Source organism: Capricornis sumatraensis, chromosome 10 (assembly GCF_032405125.1).
Source record: "Capricornis sumatraensis isolate serow.1 chromosome 10, serow.2, whole genome shotgun sequence".
Taxonomy (NCBI): domain Eukaryota; kingdom Metazoa; phylum Chordata; class Mammalia; order Artiodactyla; family Bovidae; genus Capricornis; species Capricornis sumatraensis.
This window is the reverse complement of record NC_091078.1, coordinates 93,830,659-93,845,437: the sequence shown is the minus strand read 5'-3', so window position 1 is coordinate 93,845,437 and position 14,779 is coordinate 93,830,659. Positions and strand designations below refer to the sequence as shown.

Below are 14,779 nucleotides of genomic sequence, written 5' to 3'. Positions count from 1 at the left end.
GGGAAGTAGCTATGGTACTTTTGTTGAAAACATAGCTGCCACCAGCTGGGGCTGGCAAAGGATATCAGTTGGGGCAAACAGTAGACATGCTGAAAAGCTTGGGAGAAAAAACTGGGAAGTGAGATGTTTTGAGGAATAAGAGTTTTGAGAAGCTTCCACACATTCCTGGAAATCTAGAAAGCCATGCACATGCTACGGGCAAGGTGCATGTTCAGCAAAGACCTGAGAAGGCCCCAGGCTCCCACCTTCGGCTGTCAAGGCCTGCGCAAGCAGGCAGTACACATAGGGGCAGAGTTGTGGACTTTTCGGGCTGAGTGCTGAATGTATGCTCCAGCAAAGATGCACTATGCAGGTACAAAGGCTGGGAATCTGGGCTGGGTTTTTTATTTTTTGGATCCAAGCACTTAAGAAATTCTCTGTTAAATCACTAGCTGACCACTAAGCGAGCAGAACAGAGACTTCAGTGACAACACACAACAAAGAATACAGTCTTTAAAGTAGCTTAGGAAAGTCACTAAACAAGCAGTAACAGCTCACAATAAGCAGTGACAACCAAACTTAAGGAGGGGGGTAGAATCTGATTTCCAGAGTTATATTATTTGGTACTATTCAAAATATCCAGTTTTCAATAAAAAACTATGAGGCATGCATGAGACAAGTAAGTAGGGCCCATTCACAGGATTAAAAAAATGAACAGAAACTGTCCCTGAGGAAGTTTAGACACTGAACTTACTACACAAAGCATTTAAATCAACTGTCCTAAATACACTGGAAGAGCTAAAGGAAATGATGGACAAGGAACTAAAAGAAACCAGAATGATGTCTCACCAAATAGAGAATCAATAGAGACAGAAGTTGTAACCATGAAATAGAAACTCTGAAGCTGAAAAGTACAATAACTAAAATGAAAAATTTATTAGAAGGGTTCAACAAACACACAGAACAATCAATGACCTTGAAGACAGGAAAATTAAAATGAAAAGTCTGAGAAAGAAAGAAAAAGAGAATACAGAAACATGAAGAGCATCTCAGAGATCCAAGGCACACCGTTAAGCATGACCCACACAGGCATAATAGGAGTCCTGGATGGCGAAGAAAAAGAAAAGTGCAAGAAGTATCTGAAGACACAGTGGCCCCAAATTCCCCAAATGTGATCAAAGACATGAAAGAAAAAACTGCCAATGGAGAGTTCTCTATACATCAAAAATATCCTTCAAAAATGGAAAACTTAAGACATTTCCAGATAAACAAAAGGTGAGAAGAGATTCTTGTGAGCAGACCTGTCCTACAAGAAATGCTAAAGGGAGTCCTGTAGGCCGAAATGAAAAGGCATTAGATAATAACTTATAGCCACACAAAGAAATAAAAAACATTAGTAAAGGTAACTACATAGGTAAATATAAAAGGCAATATGTTTTTGGTTTGCAAATTCTCTGTTTTTCAACCTATATGATTTTAAAGACATAAAGCAATAATTATAAATCTATGATAACGGGGCTCATGCAGTATAAAGAGGTAATTTCTGACCATAACACAAAGGAGAGGGATGGAGCTATAGAGGAACAGAGTTTTTTGTATAGTGTATATGAAAATCAGATTTTCCTAAGTTTAAGATGTAATCCCCAGGGTCATCACTAGGAAAATAACCAAAAAACAATCAGTGATATAGTTGGCCTAACCAAAGATGACTTCAGTCTCCCCTTTAGGCTCCCTCTGTCTCCTCACTGGAAGTAAAGCTCCAGAGCACAAGTTAAAAGGAAGACCTTCTCTGCTGCAGAAACTCAAGAAGGATTTAATAACTTCACTAGCCTTTGCTGTCTCTCCCTGGAGTGGAAGAGAAAATGTACTGACTTATTGGCCATTCAGACATGATTACCATATTCAATTCTGAAAAAAATTCAAAGCACCAAAGAATAATATAGATAAACATTAAAGCAGCCAGACAAAGCCTAAGTGTAAAATACTTTTTAGGGAGTTCCCTGGTGGTCCAGTGGTTAGGACTCTGTGCTTCCACTGCAGGGGACCCAGATTCAATCCTTGGTCAGTGAACACATGCTGCAACTAAATATCCTGTATGCTGCAACTAAATATCCTGTATGCCGCAACAAAGATAGCAGATCCTGCACACCAAAACTAAGACCCAGGGCAGCCAAATATATAAATAAAATGTTTTTTAATTTGCAAATTTCCTTTTGATCATAAGCATGGTAGCTTCTTCAACATTACAACCAAAGGTAATCAATATAAAGCTGTAACTAGTAACCTTTTGGAAAACCACTCAAAAAGATGTAGGTAGCAGCTAGTATAAAAAGTTATCGAGTTAATTTGGGGCCAGAAGAAACCCAAGAGCTGAAAATGGTGACAGTATACGAATCATATAACTATATCTCAGAAGCAGAATGGCACTTTGCACACTCAGGAGGATGACTCAACAGAAGCCAAAGCAAGAGACCTTGTTTCTGGAATTGTAACAGTAACATTACTAGGGTTAATCCAACAGAGACAGTATGTCTTTTAATTGCTCTCCTTGCTTCCTACCTTATTCTTACAATTCCCCATACCGCAGTCACAGAGATTCCTCTAATACACGTTGGCTCACATGCCTCTTTGTTCAGACTCCTCATAAGACCTCTTATCTGTTAAAGCTCAATCCCTGCACATGACCTACCATGACTGAGAGCCCAGTCACCTGAGAGGGCTCATTCCCTACTAGACCCCCCGCACAGCTGCAGTCACTCTAACCAAAGAAGACTTCAGTCTCCCCTTTAGGCTCCCTCTGTCTCCTTACTAGAAGTAAGGAGCTTTCTTACTGTGACTCAAACACACCCAGATACCCTGCCTCAAGGTCTTTGCAGCTGATGTCTGCAGTGCCTAAAAGGAGTAAACTCTCAGCCGCTATCTGAATGGTTTTCTTCCTCACCTCCTTCAGGGCTCGGCTCTCCTGTCACCTACCAGAGAGGCTTTTGCTGACGATATGACCTAAACCAGAACCTCCCTGCAACATTATTCTCTATCCTCGTGCTCTGCTTTATTCTCATTCATTGCCCTAATCACTACCTGATGTTCTATATATTTAATTTTAATTTACTGACTGACTCCCCAGCCTCTGCTCCACACAGTTAGGTCTCTGAGAAGGCTGAGATTTTGATTTTTTTTATTGCTATATACCTAGCACCTGGAACAGTGCCCAGGACAGAAAAAGTGTGGAATGACTCAACTATGGAATGAGTGTGATTAAATGAAAAGTATGAATACATACCTAGAATACATGTCATGGGGCAGGTTTCTTCCAGATTACTCAAAAACACTTCTTTCTTGTAGAACATTTTTGTTGGCTCATGTTCTGTCTCTTCTGGGTGAATGAAGATGGGGCCGTAAAAATATGCAGCTCCATCTCGGACCCATACCTTTTCAATTCTTGGGAGAAAACATGGAGAAATTCCATTAAATTAGAATTCTGATGGATTTCATTCCTGAAGGCTTAATCTAACAAACATTCTGCTAACCAAAAACTTAATGGTATGCTATATTTAGAGGAGTTTCACTGACTATTTTGATAGTAAGACAATTCTCTTGATTCTTTTTTTCCCCCTTTAAACATATGAAAAAATATTTGGGGCAAAAAAAGAAGTGCACATTTTTTTAAACATAATACCAAGGAATACAACTTAATAGTTTAAGCTGACTCCCAAGTTTTCTTCCTGAGATACAAAGCATCTATCAATTGGACTTATGAGCTGAATAAACACACAGATCATCAATATTTGGGGTCAGATCACATCAGTGGCAGACATTCCTTTAAGGCCATGGTTCATGACCTTCTTGTAGGTCAAGATCTAATACCCCTTTATCTCATGAGAATCTAATGAAAGCCACTGACCATCTCCCTAGAAAAAAATAAAAACATCTGACTGCTCTATGCAGGATACTGTTCTATTTCTCCGAACCACACCATAAGGTTGATATTATTACTGTTCCCAAAGTCTCAAGGTTCCAGACATGAAGCAGCATCCTCATCTGTTAATACACACTTTCAGTTCTTCAGATCAAAATGCAGGAGTTACCTTGACTCCTCTCTCTCTCCTGGACACTTTGCTGCTATTGTTGCTGTTTAGGTGCTCAGTCGTGTCCAACTCTTTGCCACGTTATGGACTGTAGCCCACCAGGCTCCTCTGTCCATGGGATTTCCCAGGCAGGAATACTGGAGTGGGCTGCCATTTCCTTCTCCAGAGGATATCCCAACCCAGCAATCAAACCCACGTCTCCTGCATTGGCATGCAGATTCTTTACCACTGAGCCACCAGGGACTACATTCTCTTAACTCAACCTTTCAAAACTGGATCTGATTTGTAGAACTGGACCTGACTACTGGCCTAAGATACCATCATTCTTGCCTGGATTATTGCAAGATTTTGCCTTTCTACCTTTGACTCTTTACTGTCTATTCTTAATAATCAGTAAACAGAGCCTTTCTGCTAAGACCTAAGTCAGATGTCACTTCTGGGGACTTCCCTCGTTGGAAGTACTTAAAATGCTGCACTTCCACTGCAGGGGACACAGGTCTGACCTCGGCTCAGGGAACTAGTATCATACATGCCATGGAGTGCGGAGGGGAAAAAAAATGCCATTTTTGCACTTAAAATAATCCATGGTATTTCATTTAATTCAGTACAGGTCCAAGTCCCTTCAGTAGTTTCTGAGCCTCACACAACCTGCACTATACCCCCTGGCTCATGTACTCCCTACCCACCTCAAGCATAGCCCCGTCCCTTTGTCACAAGCTCTAATCTCAACAGCCCAGGCATGCTTCTCTCTCCAGTCTTTGCTCTGGCTGTTCTCTGTCACTGGAAAGCTTTCTCCCTGGATATTCACATTACTCACTTCCTTGGTTCCTTCAAGTGTTGGCTCAACTGTGAACTCTTAGTGAGGCTTTACACATCAGCCTATGTAAAGTTTTGAACACCCTACTTTGACCATGGCACTCCTGATTTCCCATATCCAGCTCTATTTCTTTCCAGAGCATACATCATACTTTAACGTACCATATACTTTACTTACTCACGTTAATAGTTTGTCTTCCTACTAGAAAAAAGACCCAGGAGACTAAGGATAGCTGTCTCTTTTACTCACTAACGTATCTATAGAACCTAGCAAATAGCACATATAGAGTAAACAATTACCAAATGATGAACAAATACAATGAGGAAACTGAAGCCCAGAGAGGTAAATAATTTGCCTAAGAACATTAAACCGACAGGGCTGGGACTTACATCAAGATCTCTTGGAATCAATTACTTTCCTTAATTACTATCCTCTACTACCCAGCCCTGTTCCCTAAAATCCTTTACTGCTATGCCATCCAACCATACTTTCACCCATTTACTTGTTTATCAAATATCTGAGCCTCATGCACTATGCTTGCAGCAGGGGATATAAAGGTATATATCACTTTTTTGCTCAAAAAGAGAGGGCCTCTAACTCTCAGGGCATTTGTAGTCACATATGGAAGCCTGATAATAAAAATGATATGTGTTCTGAGGAAGAGGAAATACACAGAGCTCTGAGAATGCGTAATAGGGGGACCTAATCCAGTCTAGAGGAGATAGGAAAGGCTTCCTTAAGGAAGTGCCATTTCAAATTTAAGCTAAAAAGAGTTCACCATATGAAGCTCCCTCCCTGGCAGGGAGAGGAGCAGGGAGATTTCTGGGTTGAAGAGTTCAGTAAATCGCAGGAGGAGAAAAAGAAAAAGAAAGAAAGAAAAACACACACACAACAGGATTCAAGAGAGGAAGTGTGGCTAGAGGCATAAGATGGGAGAGCGTGGTGTGAAAGGAAGTAGGTAATGTTCCCACGGAAGGGACTTTGGTCTTCATCCTAAACAGTAATGAATTCCTACTGGCACCAAATCTCTCAAACCAAACCTTGTCCTCTCTGAACTCAAAATGCTCACCTGCCGACACGAGGACGCACTAGCCCATGGGACTTGATGAAGACACAGTCACCAACCTTCAGCCACATGTCATTATACCGGAGCTGCTCAAAGTAGTGGCAACCTGGTTCACCATTCGACATTTCCACAGGGACATCTTCTTTCTCCTGTGATAAAGGAAACTGGTTCAAGACAGGGAGCTGACAATCAAGGAGTTGGAAAAGAAAGTATGAAGGCAAAGCAGACTTTCCTTCATTTTAACTTAAAAAATAACCATAAGTAGAAACTAATAAACAGGAAACCGAAAGTTTAGGTTACTGAAATTAAACTAAATCTTATCAAATACTGTATCTATTTTAAATTTCTAGTTAATTTTCATAAAATGTTACTCAAAGATCCTTTTACTACTCTCTCCTTCCTTTTCCCATTCTCAGAGACTTTAGCCAAAAAAAAAAAAGGAAAACCAAAACCAAAAAAAAAAAAAAAAAAACCCACCAACAATGAAGACTTAATTGCAGAAACAGCCTCATTCAACTGTTATAAAGGAGCAAATACTATACAAACTTCCTCTTCACCATATTTACTAAGCTCTTAATTTCTGTATATTAACAACTGATTTAAAAATTTTACCATCTCGATTTATCGTAACATGGAAAGAACAGTGACAGAAACACACATACTCTGCTTTTTAATAATTTATAGGGTCTGTCACCTACTGACTGCTGTGACACTGGGTAAACTACTTGACCTCTTATGCCTTGGTTTCATCATCTGTAAAACGAAGACAGTATGCAAATCAGATGGGGTTGTTAGGATAGGAAGCTTATATGACACAATCTATGTTAAGTACACAGAATAATGCCTGGCTCATAAAACCACTTAATGTTCACTACTGTTATAGTCTTAACAAAAAAAAAAGAAAAGAAAAAAACTGATTAATGAAACTAAGAAACATAATTTACTGAGAAACTAGCAGATAATGAGCATAGCACTAGGTGTTTTAAATACAAAAGCTCTAAAACATATAAAAACTGAGGAAACTGCAAAACCCACAAATTTTCTACTGCATTTTCCTGAGAATATCAAAAACTTAAAACTTAAGGGAAAAAAAACAATCTCTTCTGGAATGCCCAGATAATTTAATGCTTTGATCTTTATGATTTCAAATGTGATACTGAAGTGGACTTCTTGGAAAATTCTTAAGAATGAGAGAAGTTCCATACATATGCTAGATTGAGGGGTGCTAGAAGGAACGGAAGCTGTGAAAAAGCAAGCCCTGAGATTAAGAACACATATTTATTTTAGGAATGGGTTCTGTTCTAGTTATCCTTCTAAAAATTTCTTGGTATAATATATTTTAGCCATGCAATATTAAAATAAAGATATGAGACTAAAAAAAGTAATTCATACACAGGACATGGGGTACTAATGAACTCCAACAACAAAAACAAATTTAATTCCCACACTGATTGCCACTGGTATTTCCTCTTTTAAAATTAGTATCTCTATGATTCCCAGACATACTGATAAAATGTACAAAATATCATGTTCTTTCCCAAGCTCCTAACATTTTAATGACACTAAAATGGATATTTTTTCTAAGAAACTAAAAAAATTTTTTCTTTTTTACACTAAGAATTTAAAAATGCTGCTTTCCCCCTATATAAAAAGTGCATCTGTTGGAAATAATTCAAACATTAGAGTATGAAAAATTTTTAAATCAAGTTTTCTGTGATCCAACCCCAGAGATAACCACCTAGTTTAGTTTAACCAATTTATAGGTTTTCATGTTGTTTACACAGACATAAAACATAAAGCACACATTTTTGGTTTTGCTGAGTAATGATGGAATCATATTCCATTCTACAATTTGTTAATTCCTTCTGCTGACTATGTATTTACATTATATGAATGGATGTGTGACATATTCCTATTCACGGGCATTTGGGTGTGGCCTAGGGTTGAGTACTGTGTTGGAACACACTCCCTGTTATCAAACAGCAGGGTCAGAGCCACTGATGGGATGTGCTGTCCCACACTCACACCAGGCTGTGTGTATTACTAGTCTTCAGAACTGTCAATTTGCTGGGCATTTTAAAAACTATTAGATTAAAACATTTATGTTTTTTTGATCTTCTATAAATGATCTATTTGATCCTTTGCCCATTTTTCTAGTATAATTTTTTTCCTAGACTTCAAAGAGTTCTTGTACTTTAGCAACAGCAGTCCTAAGACTGTTTCATTAAACTAACTGATACTGTCAGTTGTAAATCTAGAAAATGATCTCTTTCTTCTCTTTTGTGGCTACTGGGTTTTACATAATATATATAAAGGATCCATTCCAAGCTTATAAGTGAATAAAAGATTATATGTAAATAACACAAATGTACTTAGGCTAGCAACTTATGTTTCTTTTTTAATGTTTATACCTTACTATTTTTGGAATATGAAATGAAAGGAGTTCAAGTAGTTTTTTTTCTTCTTTTTTCAAATAGCTATCAGTTTTTCCAATATCATTTGATTCCATCCTCTCTTGCTGAGTTAAAATAGTGTTTATACAAACCTTCAGTTATAAAATACATGAGTCACAAGTATGAAATGTACAACACAGGGAATAATTATATAATATCTTTAATGTTTTGACTATGTTTAAATGTTTTATCTTTAATGTTTTGAATATGTTTAAATGATGACTAGATTTATCATGGTGATCATTTTGAAATATATATAGAAATACTGAATCATTATGCTGTATTACCAGGAACTAACATAGTATTGTAGGTTAATTATATTTCAAATCCACAAACTCACAAAAAGAGATCAGATTTGTGGTTACGAGGCAGGGTATGAGGGGGAAGGGGGACTGGATTATGGTGGTCAAAAAGTTCAAACTTCTAGTAATAAGTAAGTACCAGGGATGTAATGTACAACATGATGAATATAATCAATACTGCTGTACATTATATGAAAGATGTTAAGAGAGTAAATCCTAACAGTTCTTATCACAAGGGGAAAAAAACTTTTTTTCCTATTTCTTTAATGTTGTACCTATATGAGTTGACGGATGTTGATTACCACACTTACTGTGGTAATCATTATCACGATGTATTTAAGTCAAATCATTATGTGGTACAACTTAAAACTTATACAATGCTATATGTCAATTATATCTCAATAAAATTAGAAGAAAAAAAGGTGACTGTGGGACAAAAGGGGAAAAATGAATAAGGTCTCTAGATCAGTAAATAGTATTAATGCTAACTTTCTGGTTTTGATCCTTGTACTATGCTTTACAAGGTGTTAACATTAGCAGAAGCTGAATGAAGAATATAAGGAATCTTTTTGTACTATTTTTGCTAAGCACTCTGCACATTTGTTAAGTCTAAAATAATTTCAAAATAAAAGTTAAAATATATAAACTAAAATGAATGATTGAGTATCTTTATAGTCTGGATTTAATTGTGAAAAGCCTATTCCCTTCATTAATCCAATTCTGAACTAACTCAATATTTTTAAAATGTATTTTTGTAAAATGCAATATTATTTGGCAGGGTAAAACACTCTTAACCGCTCTTTCAGTTTTTCTTCTTTTTTTCGTGACCGTCATGCATTTTTTCTTTCTTAAGAATGATAGTATTGTCAAGTTTCAAAACAACTTATTCAAGTAAATTTTCAATACCTTTCCGTAGACTGTTTTTCTTCTCCTACAGGTTCCATAATACTCCTTTTCAGATAATTTCTTAGCGGGTTTTTTTTTTTTGGTTCATGTGAATTGGATAGTTTCTTTCAAGATTTTTTAAAACATTTGTTAAAATCCATTCAAGTTTCATTTTACTTTCAAAATCTTATGAAATCACTGTTGTGCTTATACAAGAAAGCTATTAACTTATATGCGGATTGTGAAATTTCTACTTGTTGCACTCTTTGTATTCAAAAACTTTTCACAGCTAATTTCTCCCCCATTCTCGGCAAAAAAATAATTTTGCCTCTTCGTTGTCAATATTTCACTACTTTTGTTTGTCTAGTTATATTGGTTCTTTTCAGAAAAATATAGATAATGATAAAGCAAGCACCTATGTCGTGTATACAGCTTTCAAAGGAATTTCTTTCACTTTAGGCTTGATATGCAATTTTTAAAAATCATTGTGAGGGACTATCTATTTATAGATATCAATCCAGATAATATTATACCTTATCAAATAATTTCTCTTTTGATCTACTAATATAAAGAAGCGTATTACTAAATTTTCCTAATTTTGACGAATCCTTGCATTCTGAGAATGAACTTCCTTCTACTTGGTTATGCTGCTCTCAAAGAACTAATGTGATTTCATTTGTATTTGATTTCACTTTTTTCCCCAAGTATTTTCTGTATCAATATTTATAAACTGACATTCAACTGGAGTTTTCTGTTTTTATTTTGTCAGACTTTGGAATCAAAGATTATTCTGTCCTGGTAAGACAAACTGGGAAGTTTTCTTTGATCTCCACACTCTGTGATAATTTTTTTTGGCTTTACTGCACAGCATGTAGGATCTTAGTTCCCCGACCAGGGATCAAACTCATGCCACCCTGCAGTAGAAGCATGGAGTCTTAATCACCCTAGGACTGCCTGGGAACTCCTGGAATAATTTAAAGGGTGAAAGAATTTACCTATGGAATTATCTGACCTAAGTACTTTTTGGAGTGAGCTCTCTAACATTAAAAAAAAAAATCTTCATGTTGTTATCTACTTAAGCATGTTATCTCTTCTTGATTTCATTTAACTAATTGGTATTATCTTGGAAAATTATTCATTTCATTCAGGTTTTACTATTATTATTTGTTTTTGTTTTAGTTATTTTTTGATTGTACCAAGAGGCTTGTGAGATCTTAGTTCCCCAACCAGGGCCTGAACCCAGGCCGTTGCCAATGAAAGTGCAAAGTCCTAACCTCTGAACTGCCAGGGAATGCCCTCATTCAGGTTTTCAAATTTATTAACAGAAATGCACAAGTCTTTAAATTTCCTCTGTATTTTGTATGTTGAGCTTAATGCCTTTCTTTTTCCTTTATTAGGACAGTTGATAGTTTATCTCATTGAACCCATCAAAGTCTCATTTTCAGTCCAGCTATATGTTTTTCAAGTATTAATTTCTCTTTCCTTTATAGTTCCCTTCTTTTGTTAGGCTAAAGTTTTATATGATTACTCTTTTTCTAATTATGAAGTTGAATACTTTATTCATTCATTTTTGAGAAGAGGTGTTTTGCAATTAAAATTCTTTTCTGTGTGGCTATTATCTACATACCTTTTCCAAGTTACAACTGTCTTCAGTTCGACTGTCCTCTGAGTTGTCTGTATTCTTCTCATCATCCCCTTTATCTGCGTTTGCAAATACAGAGGCCACTCGGACCACAGGCAAGGGCACATCTCGAGGGACAAACCTAACCGAGCTGATGGGCATGGTCCACAGTTTAATTTTCTTAAAAGATTTGGTTTTGGCAGAATATCGTGATTCACAGACAAAAACATCCTCATCTCGAAAATTTTCTGGGCATAATTTAAAGTATTCCTGGTGGATATAAGAATAAAATCAAGTAGGTGAATTTTCTGAAAACCAATCAACCAAAAAACACAAAAACACCAACCAAGCAAAGAAATAAAAGCTAAAGTGTTAAGACTTTTTGACAACTAACAACAAATGGTAAATGGTTAGAGATTAGGAGTATTTCCTTATATAGAATGGCATTGCTCAGTATATTCTATTTAGCTTATTTAGTTTACCTCCCTGATGAACAGGGAGGCCTGACACGCTGCAGTCCACGGGGTTGCAAACAGTCGGACATGACTGAGCGACTGAACTAACCTGAAGTTTTACCAACTGCCTCTATGACAGTACATTAGTATTTTAGACAGCCAGTTCTTTAAAGCTTTGAGCCTGTGCCTATAGTAGACAGACAAACAAAAAGTACACCATATTACCTAGAACCACACTGAAGATTTAATGATTCTTCAGAAAATATCATCTTTAAAAATTTGTCTGGCGATATAAAAAAATTTAAGCTAACTGCATACAGCTATATAGCATAGACAGCAAAGGGTCTTTCACTTTTATGCTCAGATTTATTTTTTCTCAAATCTTTACATAAAGCCAGAGACACAGCCTAAAAAACTTCAAACAGTTTTAAACAGAGCTATTCATTTTGTAAATATCAATTTTCTGTGGTTGTGAAACTCCATGTGAACTCCATGAAATAATTTACTGTTTGGGGATTAATAAATTTCTTACCTTGACAAACATGACCACACATTTTCCTAGAATTTTACTAACAGGAACTTTATTGTAATAGTCACTCTTAAAAACTTCTTTTTCTAGAAATTTCCGTGTAGCCAAATGGAATGTTTCATTTGGCCGATAAAACCAACAGCCATATAACCATTTTTCACCTCAAAAACAAACAGGGAAAAAGAGAGAGAATTACCATTAATGGAAACAACATATTCTTTGTAAAATGAGCAAAGACTCCATCCATTCTGCCATGGGCTGAACCGAGCAATGTGCTTTTAGGCCATGGTTCCTTAACAGAATTATCTTAGAAGAAATAATACTAAAAATACTAAAGTGCAATGACACCTAAAAATGCTACTTTCCCCCTTATAGTAAAAGATGTAAAATAAATAGAACAAGGAAGGGGATGGGACCTACTCTACTCTGCTGAGTCAGGACACAGCTAAAGCTGTGTGCTTTAATAAGGATGTAAGATATACTAAAGGACATATGTAGCACTTGGGTTAAAGAATACAAAGGTATTTTATATGATGAACAGCTGAAATAAGTGGATTGTCTGGATCACACTTCTCCTTGGTTTTGGCTTCATTAACTCCTATTCATTCTCTGTTTCAAGTTAAAGCCAACTGTTCTAGGAAGCCTTTTTGAAATCAAATTCTAAGCCAAATTCTAAGCCACATGTCTCTCTATAACAATTTCTTCTTTATTTGTGACTTTTACCAGAGTGGTTTTGCCAGGGACAAAACATAGACCTTTTGTTCTTCTGATTCTTGGCCATCCTACAGGGTTTGGCTCTCGGATTTTTTTAATAAGCATCAGTTGAATGAATGAATCTCATCTAGACTTCAAGAAGTTGTGTTTCTTTTGACTCAGCTATGCCACTGCCCAACAGTGCTCGATCCTATGTTCCTCATATAGTGGGTAGTGAATTGTACTTATTAAGAGTGTAAAACAACTACTGTGGAAAGGCATAAAATGTCTGAGTTACAATTTCCTTCCCTGAGAAACAAGAAGTAAAATAATCACATCTCACCAATTTGCTCCCCAATTTAAAATGAACTTACCGGAAGAATCTTCCCACAGCCTCTCAATACAGACGATATGAGGTTGTAGATTGACCTCTGAGGGCTCCACATAGACATAATCTCCAACATGGTACATGCTGTTCTTAAAGCTGCAGTCCTGGCTGTATGTGCGATGTAAGCCTGAGAGGCCTGCAGCTCCTGAGGAATCTTCACTCTTTTCAGCTTCTTAGGTAAAAAAGAGAAAAATGTTCTCATGAAAGGGATGTGGCAATCAGATGCAGGATTAAAACTACACATACTAATACATTTAATCCTTTTCCAGATACTCCAAGGCAGGATTCAGGACAAATAGTATGATATCCACGTTCCCAACAGTCTCTACTCAAAATTGTCTTTTTAAATTACAACCAATTGCCACTAATTTAAATACATACATAAAGTATCTACAGAATAAAAATAATCACCATAATAATATATGCTCATTGTAGTCATTTTGGATGATACAGAAAGGTATAAAGAAGAAAACAGGCCACTCATAAGTCATGTGATCCTAGAGATAATCTTGTATGTACTTTCTTGCCATCTTAATACCACTGAAATGTCTTTCTCCTGTTATTACATGGTTCTGTCACAATGAATGGAATCTTAGAACTAACGAGACATGTATTTCATTCAACATACTGTAAACTATATATGAAAAGTATTAGTCACTCAGTCGTGACTGACTCTTTGCGACCCCATGGACTGTGGCCTGCCAGTCTCCTCTGTCCGTGGAATTGTCCAGGCAAGAATACTGGAGTGGGTTGCCATTTCCTTCTCCAGGGATCAAACCTGTGCCTCCTGCAATGCAGGCAGATTCTTTACTGTCTGAGCTATCCGAGAAGCCCAGATACTATATCTTTATACACTTAATATCATAAAAATTTCCTCTGAGATCAAATGCTTTTCAAGAAGATTTTTAGTTTTGCTAAAGCGTATGTTTTAATGGCTTCTATATCATAAGCTAGAATCAAGACTGCCAGGAGAAATATCAACAACCTCAGATATGCAGATGATACCACTCTAATGGCAGAGAGTGAAGAGAAACTAAAGAGAATCTTGATGAGGATGAAAGACAAGAATGAAACAGTGGGCTTATAAGCCACCATTCAAAAAACTAAGATCATGGCATCTGGTCCCATCACTCATGGCAAATTGATGGGGAAAAAGTGGTAGCAGTGACAGATTTTATTTTCTTGGGCTCGAAAATCACCATGGATGACCGCAGCCATGAAATTAAAAGATGCTTAATCCTTGGAAGGAAAGCTAAAACAAACCTAACCAGTGTATTAAAAAGCAAAGATGTCACTTTGCCAACAAAGATCTATATAGTCGAAGCTAGGGTTTATCCAGTAGTTATGTATGGATGTCAAAGTTGGACCATAAAGAAAGCTGAGCGCTGAAGAACTAGTGTCTTCAAACTGTGATGCTGGAGAAGAGTCTTGAGAGTCCTTTGGACTGGAAGGAGATCAAACCAAACAATGCTAAAGGAAATCAACCCTAAATATTAATTGAAAGGA

At 36.6% G+C, this 14,779-nt stretch overlaps 1 protein-coding gene across 25 annotated transcripts in view; it reads right to left on the bottom strand.

The window, feature by feature from the left end:
- The window catches only part of PBRM1 (polybromo 1), a 96,887-nt gene that overhangs the window by 19,915 nt on the left and 62,193 nt on the right, over positions 1-14,779 (bottom strand). For 16 of the 25 annotated variants that reach the window (XM_068983027.1, XM_068983039.1, XM_068983031.1 and 13 more), the window contains 5 exons: positions 13,260-13,445; positions 12,196-12,353; positions 11,215-11,478; positions 5,951-6,096; positions 3,260-3,417 (listed from right to left, as the gene is read on the bottom strand). In XM_068983027.1, coding sequence (XP_068839128.1) covers positions 3,260-3,417; positions 5,951-6,096; positions 11,215-11,478; positions 12,196-12,353; positions 13,260-13,445 — 912 coding nt within the window. The remainder of the gene's footprint in view (positions 1-3,259; positions 3,418-5,950; positions 6,097-11,214; positions 11,479-12,195; positions 12,354-13,259; positions 13,446-14,779) is intronic. The other 9 variants (XM_068983045.1, XM_068983032.1, XM_068983034.1 and 6 more) reach the window with 4 other exon arrangements.